Below are 16,988 nucleotides of genomic sequence, written 5' to 3'. Positions count from 1 at the left end.
CTCACTGTTGGACCTCATCTACAGTACCATGTCTAGTAACTAACTAACTAACCTCTGACTGTTGGACCTCATCTACAGTACCATGTCTAGTAACTAACTAACTAACCTCTCTCTCTCTGTTGGACCTCATCTACAGTACCACGTCTAGTAACTAACTAACTAACTAACCTCTAACTGTGGGACCTCATCTACAGTACCACGTCTAGTAACTAACTAACTAACTAACCTCTGACTGTTGGACCTCATCTACAGTACCACGTCTAGTAACTAACTAACTAACTAACCTCTAACTGTGGGACCTCATCTACAGTACCACGTCTAGTAACTAACTAACTAACTAACTAACTAACCTCTGACTGTTGGACCTCATCTACAGTACCACGTCTAGTAACTAACTAACCTCTGACTGTTGGACCACATCTACAGTACCACGTCTAGTAACTAACTAACCTCTGACTGTTGGACCACATCTACAGTACCACGTCTAGTAACTAACTAACTAACCTCTGACTGTTGGACCTCATCTACAGTACCATGTCTAGTAACTAACTAACCTTTCTCTCTGTTGGACCACATCTACAGTACCACGTCTAGTAACTAACTAACTAACTAACCTCTGACTGTTGGACCTCATCTACAGTACCACGTCTAGTAACTAACTAACCTCTGACTGTTGGACCACATCTACAGTACCACGTCTAGTAACTAACTAACTAACCTCTGACTGTTGGACCTCATCTACAGTACCATGTCTAGTAACTAACTAACCTTTCTCTCTGTTGGACCACATCTACAGTACCACGTCTAGTAACTAACTAACTAACCTCTGACTGTTGGACCTCATCTACAGTACCACGTCTAGTAACTAACTAACTAACTAACCTCTAACTGTGGGACCTCATCTACAGTACCACGTCTAGTAACTAACTAACTAACCTCTGACTGTTGGACCACATCTACAGTACCACGTCTAGTAACTAACTAACCTCTGACTGTTGGACCTCATCTACAGTACCACGTCTATTAACTAACTAACTAACCTCTGACTGTTGGACCTCATCTACAGTACCACGTCTAGTAACTAACTAACTAACCTCTGACTGTTGGACCTCATCTACAGTACCACGTCTAGTAACTAACTAACTAACTAACCTCTGGCTTTTGGACCTCAGGGATCACCAGAGATAAAAGAACACTACATCGACTCGAAGAAGGACGTAGACCGCCACCTGAAGTTCAGCTGTGAGCAGTTCATCCAGCAACAGAATCAACTCTCTGTGGGGAATCTGGATGAGTTCCTCACCAAGGTAACGTGTCAATCAGACAGAGAGGAGGAGTATCTCACCAAGGTAACGTGTCAGCCTGACAGAGGAGAGGACAGGCAGACGTAGCCTGGGGCTCAGACTGCACAACACGACCTTGGGCTTTCTCTTCCCTTTTGCTTTTTGAACAGTTACATTTTTCTGGTAATTCACTGTTCAGTAAAACTGAAAATATAAAAGGCCTATTGAAAGGTGAATGTTTTTCTATTGTGAATCTAGGCCTATTCAAATTTGATGGGTTTAGTTCCAATCATGCCAATCATCCTTTGTCTTCTGACGTTGGAGCTGAGCCAATCCGAGGACTTGGGCGAGGAGAGAAAATCTCCAGCCCGCCTCCCGTAGTCATAGTACTATTTTCCTCGGCAGTCAATCTCTTTTGTGTTCACACAGCAAATACCTTGGAAGTCGTTGGCCACTCAGCCTTGTTAAAATACTCCTTACCAGAAGGTGACAGTAGCGTTTTCTTGGCAATGCATGTCAGGGAGTGTTGCTTAGTTTATGGTGTAGATTCCAATGTTAGCTAGTTGTGCTAATGCTGATATTTTGTAGAAAGACGTTGTTGATACTAGCCAGATGGCCACAGCTAGATAACTACCTAGCAAGATGACGAAGAAACAATTGAATTCACTCTCCGTAATCCCATACTGCCAGTGCCAGCCCATAGCCAAATGTTTAACTAGCTAACATTAGCGTATTCGCTAGGGATAGATCGAGATGTACTGAATGGGTACCTGGAGGAAAACGGGGGAGGGTCATGCTTTTTCAATTTCAGTCAAGGGGAGGTTTTAGTACTTTTCAAATCCAGGGGAGGGTCATGTAATTGATGACATTTTTATAATTCTCATTGTTTTAGAATTAGTTGATTATTAGGCTATACGCTGAGTATACCAAACATTAGGAACACCTTCCTAATATCGAGTTGCAGCCCCCCCCTTTTGCCCTCAGAACAACCTCAATTCATTGGGGCATGGACTCTGCAAGGTGTCGAAAGCGTTCCACAAGGATGCTGGCCCACGTTGACTCCAATGCTTCCCACAGTTGTGTCAAGTTGGCTGGATGTCCTTTGGGTGGTGGACCATTCCTGATACACACGGGAAACAAACATTAGGAACATTAGGGGTGGAGTTGGCTCAACGTCAAGTTGTTGGCCACTGACGAGCATTCTACAAGTAGAATCGGTAGGTTCGTTGCTACCAGGTTGGTACGCAGAAGGGAACCGCTTCTGTTCTAGCAAGAGATGGAATAGCCTCCCACCGTGATGAGTAGTCTATCGGCAGTGAGCTTCTCATGTTACAGCCTGAATTTAAAATTGATCAAATTTAGATTGTCACTTGCCTACACACAAAAAATGTCTGCTGCATTGAAGGTCCCCAAGAACACAGTGGCCTCCGTCATTCTTAAATGGAGGAAGTTTGGAACCGCCAAGACTCTTCCTAGAGCTGGCCGCCCAGCCAAACTGAGCAATCGGGGGAGAAGGGCCTTGGTCAGGGAGGTGACCAAGAACCTGATGGTCACTCTGACAGAGCTCAAGAGTTCCTCTGTGGAGATGGGAGAGCCTTCCAGAAGGACAACCATCTCTGCAGCACTCCACCAATCAGGCCTTTATGGTAGAGTGGCCAGACGGAAGCCATTCCTCAGTAAAAGGCACATGACAGCCCGCTTAGAGTTTGCCAAAAGTCACCTAAAGACTGTCAGACCAAGAGAAACAAGATTCTCACGTCTGGAGGAAACCTGGCACCATCCCTACGGTGAAGCATGGTGGTGGCAGTATCATGCTGTGGGGGTGGTTTTCAGCGGCAGGGACTGGGAAACTAGTCAGGATCAAGGGAAAGATGAACGGAGCGCTCAGGACCTCAGACTGGGGTGAAGATTCACCATCCAACAGGACAACGACCCTAAGCATACAGCCAAGACAACGCAGCAATGGCTTCTGGACAAGTCTCTGAATGTCCTTGAGTGGCCCAGCCAGAGCCTGGACTTGAACCCGATCTAACATCTCTGGAGAGACCTGAAAATAGCTGTGCAGCAACGCTCCCCATCCAACCTGACAGAGCTTGAGAGGATCTGCAGAGAAGAATGGGAAAAACTCCCCAAATACAGGTGTGCCAAGCTTGTAGCGTCATACCCAAGAAGACCTGAGGCTGTAATCACTGCCAAAGGTGCTTCAATAAAGCACTGAGTAAAGGGTATGAATACTTATGTAAATGTAATATTTCCGTTTTTACAAAATGTGCTACAATTTCTAAAAACCTGTTTTTGCTTTGTCATTATGGGATATTGTGTTTGTGTTTGTGTGTGTGTGTGTGTGTGTGTGTTGATTGAGGGGGGGAAAACAATTTAATCAATTTTAGAATAATGCTGTAACGTAACAAAATGTGGAAAAAGTAAAGGGGTCTGAATACTTTCCGAATGCACGATAAGTCAGTTCACCAATGACAACAAGGCATGTTGAATAAATGGTAGCCTAGTAGTCAGACCTAACTTGATGGATGAGGTGAGGGATGGAGATCTGATACAAGCTCCTATAGGGCTAGTTCAGTTGTTTCATATTCCAAATAACCTACAGTAAGCTAAACTACTATAAAATTAAGAAGCCAGTTTACATTTTCACTAGACTATCCACATAAAGACACCTATTAATATGAATAATCATTACCCCTACATTTAACCTAGAAAAATGTGAAAGTGTCATTGAGACCACCTCAATTTCATTTATGATCAAACACCCGACTTCTGTGTTGGCTACATTGTTTGATATAATTTAAGACTCTAGGTTTCAGGAAATGGAAGTTACAGGTTTTTCAAAAATGCAAAAATTATTCGGAGGAATTTGGCTGACCCCCTCCAGACCTCCCCCTACCCAACCTTAGGCCTACATCAGCACCACCTTGTTAGAAAATCCCTCCGATTTCAGATTCAGGAGATCCCTGATTTGTACAATTAAACATATTTCTAGTTAGCTAATGAAGAGCAGCCAATTACCAAGTACCCATAACAGTCTATAGCCTACCATTCCTACTGAGGCAGTCTTCTGCCAGCTATTAGTAGGCAACAAAAGGTTTATTTCCCTATGATTTGAGCAGTGTGGGGGGGGGCCTGGGGAGGCTGGGGGGGGCCACCGCAGCACTGAAGTGGCACTCATAAACATTCTTCAAGGTTGGTAGGTGTGAGATCACTCATGTTGTCCCTGACTGGGGATGATGGGGACTTGTTTTGTTTCAGGTGTCCGCTCTGAAAACCACGGTGATCCAAGGAGGTCCTACCTACGGCCTCTCTCAACAACCTTGGGCTCAGCCAGGTAAGAAACAGTAGCATCATATTTCAGTGGAACCTCTAAATCGTGTGGTGAAAGGATGAAAGGAAGGCATGGAACTGAAAAATGACTCTTTGTGTCTCCCCTTTTAGCCAAGATCAACGACATAGTGATGGCTACTTACCGGGTGATGAAGAGCAAGCTGCCAAGCACGTTACAGAGCATGTCCTTGTACCTGGCCAACAGAGACGCAGAGTTTATCCTCTTCAAGCCTGTCCGGGTGGGTGTCTGTTAGACACTGGAGGAATTTAAACTCTCATTATTTTTCCAACCCTGTGCTAGCCTGGTCCCAGATCTGTTTGCGGTGTCCTGCCAAAAATGAGAAGACGGCACAAGCAGATCTGGGGCCAGGCTAACCCTGTTCAGGAGCTCATGGGGGGGTTTGGTACACACCTACAAAATAAATAGACCTTTTCAGCAGGTGCTGAGGCTGAGTAATGCGCAGTTACCCTTTTCAGCCTTGATCCTGCTTGTTAAAGAGAAAGCATTGTTCAGTAATTATGGTGGCTTTCTGTGTCAGGCTAAGTGCTAATCTAAGCGACTCTTAAGTGCACAACAACGCCGTTGACATGGCAACTGGGATACAAAGGGGACCGGCGATGGTGTAATTTCTCTCCAGCAGCTCTTGTAGCTAGCATGATGTTTTCTCCCAACAGAACAACATTCAGCAGGTGTTCCAGAGACTGCACACCTTGATTCAGGAGGAATACAGCGGCGAGGACCTTCAGATCATCGCTTGCCCTTCTATGGACCAGGTAAGGCTTGTACAAGGCTACACTACAAAATCATAACCTAGGGCATGGTATTACAAGGTTCGTCGCTCTCACACTGTTGGATCTCAAGGTCTTTTTACAAGTGTATTTATTCAACTTTGATTTGTTCAGGTTATCCGATTGGGATCACAATATATTTTTCACTGTGTGTAGTGGCGTCTGGAGTGACATGCTGGATGTTGTTGGTGTTAGCCCTCAGTGTTTCTGCTCTCTCTCTCTCTTCAGATGAACCTGCTGTTGTCTGTGAATAAGTAGCCTGAAGGGGGGTTGGTCAGTATCGAGCTCTGCCTGGTCTGGGCAGACAGCAGTGTTACTCCTGACCTGGCCAGACCAGGAGCCCTCGGTGGAGTGAGAGTCAAGGAAAAGTACCACTGGACAGGACTGTGCCAGTCTTTCGCCCTCGGGGCCCACCTAGGAAGACGGCAGGTGGCGCAAAAATCCTACACAAGGCCAAATATACACTGACACACAACTGCTCTGAGCATGTCGAGGTCCAGTCAGCCAGTTAGCCATTCAGTCACTCAGTTGGTAGGTAGGATCGTGGGAAATGAAGATTTTATTTTTGCTACTGATCTTGAATCAACTTTTTTCAACTCAAATTAAAGGTGGTTACGGTTGGACTAGGGCAGTGGTCACCAACCGGGCGATCGACTCTGTCCCCTTTTCTCAGCGGAGAGAGGCAGAGAGTCGGGGACGTTGAGTCTGGTCAGAGGCAGCCTCACCTCCCCTCACCTCAGACTGATGCAGGCCATCAGTCCAGTAAAAAAAAAAGGAGTATTATGCTCAGTCAGCTGTTCCTCACAAGTAATACAACAAATGATATATTACCAGTGTGATCATATAGCTACATTTTGTTAATATAACTTCAAAATGGTCTGAGAACAACATTGGCAGGGCAATTCAAGCGTAGCCAATATCCAGTGATAATGTACTGGACCTATAGCCTACTGCACAAACCTCATTGCTACAGAATTGGTTAATGTTGCATAGGTTTACGTTTTTTTAAGTGTAGTTCCCAAAACAATCTGAGCGGTAGATCACGGGTTGCATTTTGATTCAGTGATCTTGACTCAGAAAATGTTATTAGCTACAGTGGGGAGAACAAGTATTTGATACACTGCCGATTTTGCAGGTTTTCCTACTTACAAAGCATGTAGAGGTCTGTAATTTTTTATCATAGGTACACTTCAACTGTGAGAGACGGAATCTAAAACAAAAATCCAGAAAATCATATTGTATGATTTTTAAGTAATTAATTTGCATTTTATTGCATGACACAAGTATTTGATCACCTACCAACCAGTAAGAATTCCGGCTCTCACAGACCTGTTAGTTTTTCTTTTTAGAAGCCCTCCTGTTCTCCACTCATTACCTGTATTAACTGCACCTGTTTGAACTCGTTACCTGTTTAAAAGACACCTGTCCACACACAACATCAAACAGACTCCAACCTCTCCACAATGGCCAAGACCAGAGAGCTGTGTAAGGACATCAGGGATAAAATTGTAGACCTGCACAAGGCTGGGATGGGCTACAGGACAATAGGCAAGCAGCTTGGTGAGAAGGCAACAACTGTTGGCGCAATTATTAGAAAATGGAAGAAGTTCAAGATGACGGTCAATCACCCTCGGTCTGGGGCTCCATGCAAGATCTCACCTCGTGGGGCATCAATGATCATGAGGAAGGTGAGGGATCAGCCCAGAACTACACGGCAGGACCTGGTCAATGACCTGAAGAGAGCTGGGACCACAGTCTCAAAGAAATCCATTAGTAACACACTACGCCGTCATGGATTAAAATCCTGCAGCGCACGCAAGGTCCCACTGCTCAAGCCAGCGCATGTCCAGCCCCGTCTGAAGTTTGCCAATGTCCATCTGGATGATCCAGAGGAGGAATGGGAGAAGGTCATGTGGTCTGATGAGACAAAAATAGAGCTTTTTGGTCTAAACTCCTCTCGCCGTGTTTGGAGGAAGAAGAAGGATGAGTACAACCCCAAGAACACCATCCCAACCGTGAAGCATGGAGGTGGAAACATCATTCTTTGGGGAGGCTTTTCTGCAAAGGGGACAGGACGACTGCACCGTATTGAGGGGAGGATGGATGGGGCCATGTATCGCGAGATCTTGGCCAACAACCTCCTTCCCTCAGTAAGAGCATTGAAGATTGGTCGTGGCTGGGTCTTCCAGCATGATAACGACCCAAAACACACAGCCAGGGCAACTAAGGAGTGGCTCCGTAAGAAGCATCGCAAGGTCCTGGAGTGGCCTAGCCAGTCTCCAGACCTGAACCCAATAGAAAATCTTTGGAGGGAGCTGAAAGTCTGTATTGCCCAGCGACAGCCCCGAAACCTGAAGGATCTGGAGAAGGTCTGTATGGAGGAGTGGGCCAAAATCCCTGCTGCAGTGTGTGCAAACCTGGTCAAGACCTACAGGAAACGTATGATCTCTGTAATTGCAAACAAAGGTTTCTGTACCAAATATTAAGTTCTGCTTTTCTGATGTATCAAATACTTATGTCATGCAATAAAATGCAAATTAATTACTTTAAAATCATACAATGTGATTTTCTGGATTTTTGATCACAGTTGAAGTGTACCTATGATCAAAATTACAGACCTCTACATGCTTTGTAAGTAGGAAAACCTGCAAAATCGGCAGTGTATCAAATACTTGTTCTCCCCACTGTATATCAACTGCATTTCTCTTAACGTTATCAACGTGCCAAATCAAGAGTTAAGTCTGCACACTCCGTGAGCAAACAAGGGTGAATGTTGAGCGGCAGGAATGAGGAGAGGAGAGAGGTTGATTCATTAGTAAGGTAGCAAATGAGCGACAAGCAGCTGCCACATTTATGCTTCATTTGGTTTCCTTTAATGGATTGAGAGAAAATAATACTGTACAGTATCTAACTTCTCTACGCTTTCCTTTCTCTATGGGACATGGAGATCTCTGGTCTATGGTGGCCTGTGCTGCAGAGCTCTCAGGTTTTAACACAGCTCCCTTGGAAATTGAATATGTTATGGTTATATTTGCCAAATGCTATTCCCACAAATTCAATGAATTACAATGTGAATGTAAACTGCAGCCTCCTCTGTTTACATCTATGAACATTCTGATTTATAAAAGGATTACAAATTGGAATATCTGCTGTCCTTGTCTCATTGTCCACACCATACAGAAGTACTAATGTCTCATTGTGCAATTTTAATTGCAAAACCTAACAAAAGCTTCCGAGAATGAATAAGTTGCTTTATCCAATAAAGTATAGCCTTTCATGAAAAATAAACCACACAGGCATACTCTAGTGTTGAATAATATGGCTTCTGTAGCTGTCTGAACAGTGCTTATCCAGAGTTGTCCTCAGTCTCTCCGTCTGTGACAACAGGCTATACTGGGGGGTGGAATCGCGGACTGTTGCTAGGTGATTTGGCTCTGGATCCTCTGCAGCAGGTTGTAGATCTCTGCACTCTTCATGTGTAGGTGTCTCTGGCCTTGTCCGCCAGCATCAGCGCCAACTGCGGAAAAGCAAAGTCATATATCATATAGATGCCATTTTACCAGACGCTTTTATCCAAAGTGTCTTATGGTCACGTGTGCAAACATTTTACGTATGGGTGGTCCCAGGAATCGAACCCACTCTCCTAGCACTGCAAGCGCCATGCTCTACCAACTGAGCTACAGAGGACCGGAGATCAGTCTTGATATGAGTGGGTGTTAGGAGAGAACTGCAGAAAGAATGTGACCCCTGTGAGTCACTTCAGTGGCCATTTATAAATCACTGTGTGCTAATTGTGCTTCTAACTAGGGCTGTTAAGGTGACCGTATTACCGGCAGTCAAATTCCACGTGACCGTTTAGTCACGGTAATTAGGCTTCTCCGAGCTCTGATGCTGCTGATGGTCATTAGTAGCCTACCAAACTTGCTAACTGCCTGGTACTCAGCACTCTATTGTCCCTCTAATCACTCTGACATCAATGCAAATGTTATTGAAAATGTAATCAAACACTTCGAGGGCCCATTAGCTCATGTTGCGCAACATTTCTATAGGCTATGCAACATTTCTATAGGCTATGTAATTGCGTGAGAAAACTGAGTGATGGCTCTATTAAAAAGAGGAGGATCCCATCAGCTTTCTATAGGCTAGACCTACTATATTTATTTCTCAACTTTCCTAATATTAAGCACATTGCTTCTCTTTACAACAGGAGTATAGCCTACATGGCTGGTACGCTATTTAAGATGACGTATTTCTTTCCGCTGCCCCTGTTTTGAGACAGGTGCATGATAATGGTCCATTCTAAATCAAAACAGATTACACACATTTATTATTTTGTATATTTAAAGACTAAATTAAATCAAGAATAGTGTGATGTGTGACAATATTAGCCTATCACTTGTGAATTATTTATTATCACTTGTGAATGATGCCCAGCTTAAGGCAAATGTTTTTATGACTTTTTCAAATCCTAGTCGCACACCTCATGTAGCCTACCCCATAGGCCTATATGTTTTGATAAGGTTTGTATCACAACTAAAGTGGACAAATAACTTATGAAAAATTAAGCACATTAATCCGCTTTACAAGGGGTGTAGAGCCTAACTGGCATACGTACGCAGCGCATGAGTTTCAAGTTTGGGGAAGACCATTTTCACCATAAAAATGCACCTTTATAATAAAAGCAATACATGCATAATCGCATTTGTGGTCCCTTTTTAGAATGGTGTTTTCCTGCTAATAGACATTTGCGCTTATAGCCTACTGCCGTGTGCGCATTGCTGCGCTTATAATGTGAAGAAATAGCCTAATAGTTTATCAACATTTTAAGCTAAACGTTCTCATCTGTTGCGTCAGGCTCATTGCTTAAAACAGGTTTTTTGATGCTAGTGGTTGTATTAATTTGGGATCTATCCCATCCCACAACTGTCCCAGACTATGTTTGGAATATTTATTTCTCGCACAGAGTAGGTCAACTTTTGTACTATGGGGGACAGTAGATTGACGTAGGCTATTGCTTCTTCTGTTCGTTAGGCCTACTCATCTTGTCGGCTGGCGAAAAGTAAATGTGGACAGTTCTTCCAATATCTTCAATATGCGCCTCGGAATTGGATAAGGATGTGCGCAGTTGTCTGTCTTCACTTGTAGCCTGTGAGAAAGACCCGATCGCGTGACTGAGAGCCATGTGAGTAAGAGGTGCTTCAGAACATGCAGCCTGGAGAAGGGAATTATAATTATTATATTCATCCCGAGGGCACAATGGCCACTGGCCACAAAAGGCATGGCTTTTTTTAGGGGGCCTTACGGCCACACAAAGGGGATGCAGCCGGGAAATACGAGGCATTATCAAGTGCTTGTCAAATTGTGAATGAGAGACTGATGAAGTGTGTGCAGCCTGCGCTAAAAACAAAGCAGAGCTCAGGCCTTTCATGCAACTTTTTTAAGTCATTAGAGTCGCATCATGCAGCCTTAGAACGTATAAAAAAATCTAAACATATAGCCCAGCAAATGTGTTTATGTTACATAAATAACTCTAAATTAAGCATATAGGAGTACCTATTTATTTGTTAACCACTCAACACAGAATAGCCGCATGTGCGCACTCCCTCAAATCATTTGGAGACAATATCCTTTCTATTTTATTCAGCTTTGTTCAATTGTATTCTTCATACTATAAAATAATGCCACGGAATTCTAAGCATATCTTGTCTGCTAAATTAACTAGTGTAGCCCACAGCCATATGGCATAGCCAGATCAGGGCCTAACGTAAGGACAATGCAGAGTATGCTATTCTGTTCTGAAACAGACTACATTTTCTTCATATCATGTTTCTTTAGACCTGTCTAAAATAAATAATGGATTTATTGTGATGGTGTACGCTATATTACATGGATTTATTAGACTTTTTTAAATGTAGATGTTCCAAAGGTCTGCATCAGTGGCTTGTAGGCTATGCGTGAAAGCCAAGAGATGCTAAATGTGTTTATGTTAATTAACGGTAAATTACTGTGAGACCGGCAGTTATTTGCTTGACAATCACCGGCTGACAAAATTTCATGACCACCACAGCCCTACTTCTAACATGACCAGAGTACTGTACGACTAGAGTACTGTACGACTAGAGTACTGTATAATTAGGGTATTGTATGATTAGGGTACTGTATGATTAGGGTACTGTATGATTAGGGTACTGTATGCCTATCACATTTGGTATTGGTTGGGATCAATTCCAGTCAGGGAGGGAGGTGTGGTCCAGCCGATTCCCATTGTCACTGCAGCAGGAGCCTCCCAGCCGGGTCAGGTTCAGCCTGCCAGCTAGGCAACACACATGGTCACAAACTCACACCCAACATGCAAACCAGCAAGATCACAGATAATTTTACAGTGAGGGAAAAAAGTATTTGATCCCCTGCTGATTTTGTACATTTGCCCACTGACAAAGAAATGATCAGTCTATAATTTTAATGGTAGGTTTATTTGAACAGTGAGAGACAGAATAACAACAAGAAAATACAGGTAATGAGCTGAGATTAGGAGCACACTCTTAAAGGGAGTGCTCCTAATCTCAGCTTGTTACCTGTATAAAAGACACCTGTCCACAGAAGCAATCAATCAATCAGATTCCAAACTCTCCACCATGGCCAAGACCAGAGGGGTCAAATACTTATTTCCCTCATTAAAATGGAAATCAATTTATAACATTTTGGACATGCGTTATTCTGTCTCTCACTGTTCAAATAAACCTACCATTAAAATTATAGACTGATCATGTCTTTGTCAGTGGGCAAACGTACAAAATCAGCAGGGGATCAAATACTTTTTTCCCTCACTGTATGTCAAGTTTACAAATGTAAGCCTACACAGGCCCCAATTAAGCTGAAAAGGTGAAGGCTACAATTCAAGCAAGCCACACTGTCAGAAACGCAAACTCACACCAAACATGTCACCTGGAGAACAGCAAGATCAGACATGTCACCTGGAGATCAGCAACTTCCCAAATGCACACAGGACTCGTGAAGTCAAAAAGACACTGCATTTGTTCATAAATGCTATTATATGATATGGATGTAAAGATGACCTGGATTTTTGGTAGGGGATCTTTGTCCTCCAGTATCACAGAAGATGTGAGACTGGATGGCTTGCACACCATTAGGGTAAACGATCCCAACATCCTGCTTATTCACTAATTGTCGATACTTTTGAAAAAGTTATAATTAATATACAGGAACTTAGTAATAATTGTATTTTTTTTTTATGTCATTACTGTATTTTGTATCAATGTAATTACTGTATTTTACTGTATTGTTTTTATAAATGTCATTACTGTATTTTGTATAAATGTCATTAATGTATGTTGTATACATTCCCTGAGTAATCTCTCCAAAAGGATACAGAACCTGTCCCATCTGGCAATATGATGACAAATGATTGACCGTTCTCGTAGAGCTTGATAAGCGGGGGCTGTCTCTGTAAAATCAAACCGTGATCATGAATTGACTGGATAGTAATGTATAGACCTAGCCATTGGCCTTCACTCTAGTATATTGAGTGAGCTAATTTATTTGTTAGCATCACCTGCGCTGCAAATCATCATTGAGTTCCTTTAGTATAACTTCTGTCCTTGTTCTGCTCCATAAAGGGGGAGAGTGTCAGATTATTCTGAGGACAAAAAAACTCTGTATTCGCTGATTCTCCCATTCTTTCAACCTGAATTTAGAGTCGTGGGAACAGTACCATTTAGGATTTTTAGTGATGATTTAAAGTAGTGTTGAGGGATATCATATCAAAAGTACAGTATCGGGATCTTTTTAGTGCCCCATCTATCATATGAGAGACTGGTCCTGTATGACCTTTGCTCCGCCCACTCCTTCGCAGCCTTCTTGAGGGGCAGGTGAGGTCCCACATCAATCTTTATGCTCTCCTGGATCATGGAGAACCTCTCCTCCTGCAGAAACTTTCCACATTCCGTTACGTTACAGCCTTATTCTAAAATGGATTCAATAAAAAAAATGCCCTCATCAATCTACACACAATACCCCATAATGACAAAGAAAAAATGGTTTTTAGAAATATTTGCTAATTTATTAAAAATAAACAGAAATACCTTATTTACATAAGTATTCAGACCCTTTGCTATGAGACTCGAAATTGAGCTCAGGTGCATCCTGTTTCTATTGATCATCCTTGAGATGTTTCTACAACTTGATTGGAGTCCACCTATGGTAAATTCAATTGATTGGACATGATTTGGAAAGGCGCACACCTGTCTATATAAGGTCCCACAGTTGACCGTGCATGTCAGAGCAAAAACCAAGCCATGAGGTCAAAGGAATTGTCCGTAGAGCTCCGAGACAGGATTGTGTCGAGGCACAGATCTGGGGGAGGGTACTAAAAAATGTCTGCAGCATTGAAGGTCCCCAAGAACGCAAAGGCCTCCATCATTCTTAAATGGAAGAAGTTTGGAACCACCAAGACTTTTACTAGAGCTGGCCGACTGGCCAAACTGAACAATCGGGGTAGAAGGGCCTTGGTCAGGGAGGTGACCAAAAACCTGATAGACACTCTGACAGAGCTCCAGAGTTCCTCTGTGGAGATGGGAGAACCTTTCAGAAGGACAACCATCTCTGCAGCACCACCAATCAGGCCTTTATAGTAGTGGCCAGACGGAAGCCACTCCTCAGTAAAAGGTACATGCCAGCTTGGAGTTTGCCAAAAGGCACCTAAAGACTCTCAGACCATGAGAAACAAGATTCTCTGGTCTGATGAAACCAAGATTGAACTCTTTGGCCTGAATGCCAAGCGTCACGTCTGGAGGAAACCTGGCAACATCCCTACGGTGAAGCATGGTGGTGGTAGTATCATGCTGTGGGGATGTTTTTCAGCGGCAGGGACTGGGAGACTAGTCAGGATCGAGGGAAAGATGAACGGAGCAAAGTACAGACAGATCCTTGATGAAAACCTGCTCCAGAGTGCACAGGACCTCAGACTGGGGCGAAGGTTCACCTTCCAACAGGACAACAACCCTAAGCACACAGCCAAGACAACGCAGGAGTGGCTTCGGGACAAGTCTCTGAATGTCCTTGAGTGACCCAGCCAGAGCACGGACTTGAACCCGATCGAACATCTCTGGAGAGACCTGAAAATAGCTGCGCATCGACGCTCCCCAGCCAACCTGACAGAGCTTGATTGAATATGCAGAGAAGAATGGGAGAAACTCCCCAAATACAGGTGTGCCAAGCTTGTAGCGTCATACCCAAGAAGACTTGAGGCTGTAATCGCTGTCAAAGGTGCTTCAAAGTACTGTGTAAAGGGTCTGAATACTTATGTAAATGTGATATTTCAAAAACATATTTTTGCTTTGTCATTATGTGGTATTGTGTGTAGATTGATGAGGGAAAAAAACAATTTAAATCCATTTTAGAAAAAGTCGAGGTCTGAATACTTTCGGAATGCACTGTATACACTATATCTACACTTTATATACAAAAGTATGTGGACACCGCTTCAAATTAGTGGATTCGGCTATTTCAGCCACACCGTTGCTGACAGGTTTATAAAGTCGAGCACAGAGCCATGCAATCTCCATAGACAAACATTGGCAGTAGAATGGCCTTACTGAAGAGCTCAGTGACTTTCAAAGTGGCACCGTCATAGGATGCCACCTTTCCAACAAGTCAGTTCGTCAAATTTCTGCCCTGCTAGAGCTGTCCCGGTCAACTGAAGTGCTGTTATTGTGAAGTGGAAACGTCTAGGAGCAACAATGGTTAAGCCACAAAGTGGTAGACCACACAAGCTCATAGAATGGGATCGGCGAGTGCTGAAGAGCGTAGCGCGTAAAAATCTGTCTGTCCTCGGTTGTAACACTCACTACCGAGTTCCAAAGTGCCTCTGGAAGCAACGTCAGCACAATAACTGTTCGTCGGGAGCTTCATGAAATGGGTTTCCAAGCCTAAGATCACCATGTGCAATGCCAAGCGTCGGCTGGAGTGGTGCAAAGCTCGCCGCCAATGGACTCTGGAGCAGTGGAAACGCGTTCTCTGGAGTGATGAATCACGCTTCGCCATCTGGCAGTCCGATGGACAAATGTGGGTTTGGCGGATGCCAGGAGAACGCTACCTGCCCGAATTCATAGTGCCAACTGTAAAGTTTGGTGGAGGAGGAATAATGGTCTGGGGCTGTTTTTCATGGTTTGGGTTAGGCCCCTTAGTTCCAGTGAAGGGACATCTTAACACTACAGTATACAATGACATTCTAGACCATTCTGTGCTTCCAACTTTGTGGCAACAGTTTCCTGTTTCAGCATGACAATGCCCCCGTGCACAAAGCGAGGTCCATACAGAAATAGTTTGTCGAGTTCGGTGTGGAAGAACTTGACTGACCTGCACACAGCCCTGACCTCAACCCCATCGAACACCTTTGGGATGAATTGGAACGCCAACTGCAATCCAGGCCTAATCACCCAACATCAGTGCCCAACCTCACTAATGCTCTTGTGGCTGAATGGAAGCAAGTCCCCGCAGCAATGTTCCAACATTAGTGGAAAGCCTTCCCAGAAGAGTGGAGGCTGTTATAGCAGCAAAGGGGGGACCAACTCCATATTAATGCCCATTTTGGAATGAGATGTTCGACAAGCAGGTGTCCACATACTTTTGGATATGTAGTGTAGAGATCCAAACATGCATCTGTTAGAAATTAAGATCCAATTTGTTGAAATGCCTTTTAATTTCAATAAAAGCGGCAAGATATAAATACACAGTCATCACAAAAATCAGACTATTCATGTATAATCTTATTGATTTTGACATCTAAAATTGCATCTAAGTATTTGTATTTATTATAGATCCCCATTAGCTGCTGCCTTGGGGTCCAGCAAAATTAAGGCAGTTATACATTTTTTAAAACGTTACAATACATTCACAACAGATTTCACAACATATTAAGTGTGTGCCCTCAGGCCACTACTCTACTACCACATATCTACAACACAAAATCCATGTGGTCGTGTGTGTATAGTGCATATGTTATTGTTATTGTGTGTTTGTATGCATGTCTGTGCCTATGTTTGTGTCGCTTCACAGTCCCCGCTGTTCCATAAGGTGTATTTTTATCTGGTTTTTTTCAATCTAATTTTACTGCTTGCATGAGTTACTTGATGTGGAATAGAGTTCCATGTAGCCATGGCTCTATGTAGTACTGGGCACCTCCCATAGTCTGTTCTGGACTTGGGGGCTGTGAAGAGACCACTGGTGGCATGTCTTGTGGGGTATGCATGGGTGTCCGAGCTGTGTGCCAGTAGTTCAAACAGACTGCTCGGTGCATTCAACATGTCAATACCTCTCACAAATACAATTTTTTTCCCCCAGCAATCTTAAGTGGCAGGTGAACCTACCAAAGGGCTCTACCTCTAATGGGAGATTTCAAAGTATAAAGCCATGGATCTTATGTCCATTGTGACTAACGTTACTGGAGGTTATTTGGAAGGTTAGAGTGAATTTCAGTTTCACACGAAAGGTTTGTGCTTATTGGCTATGTTGGATGTGTGTGAGAACAGTATGTGGTTTGTGAAGGCCTCACCTCCTCTGGGT

General features: G+C 43.5%; 1 protein-coding gene across 1 annotated transcript in view; it reads left to right on the top strand.

The window, feature by feature from the left end:
- LOC121536374 (conserved oligomeric Golgi complex subunit 3) overlaps positions 1-6,501 on the top strand; it is a 48,443-nt gene extending 41,942 nt beyond the window's left edge. Inside the window, exons 19-23 of the mRNA XM_045206472.1 lie at positions 1,173-1,307; positions 4,545-4,620; positions 4,728-4,855; positions 5,292-5,390; positions 5,634-6,501. Of these exons, the coding sequence (XP_045062407.1) occupies positions 1,173-1,307; positions 4,545-4,620; positions 4,728-4,855; positions 5,292-5,390; positions 5,634-5,663 (468 nt within the window). The 3' untranslated portion in view covers positions 5,664-6,501. The remainder of the gene's footprint in view (positions 1-1,172; positions 1,308-4,544; positions 4,621-4,727; positions 4,856-5,291; positions 5,391-5,633) is intronic.
- The last annotated feature ends 10,487 nt before the right edge of the window (positions 6,502-16,988 follow it).

This window comes from Coregonus clupeaformis, chromosome 23 (genome assembly GCF_020615455.1).
Source record: "Coregonus clupeaformis isolate EN_2021a chromosome 23, ASM2061545v1, whole genome shotgun sequence".
Classification (NCBI taxonomy): Eukaryota; Metazoa; Chordata; class Actinopteri; order Salmoniformes; family Salmonidae; genus Coregonus; species Coregonus clupeaformis.
This window is presented reverse-complemented; position numbering and strand designations above follow the sequence as displayed.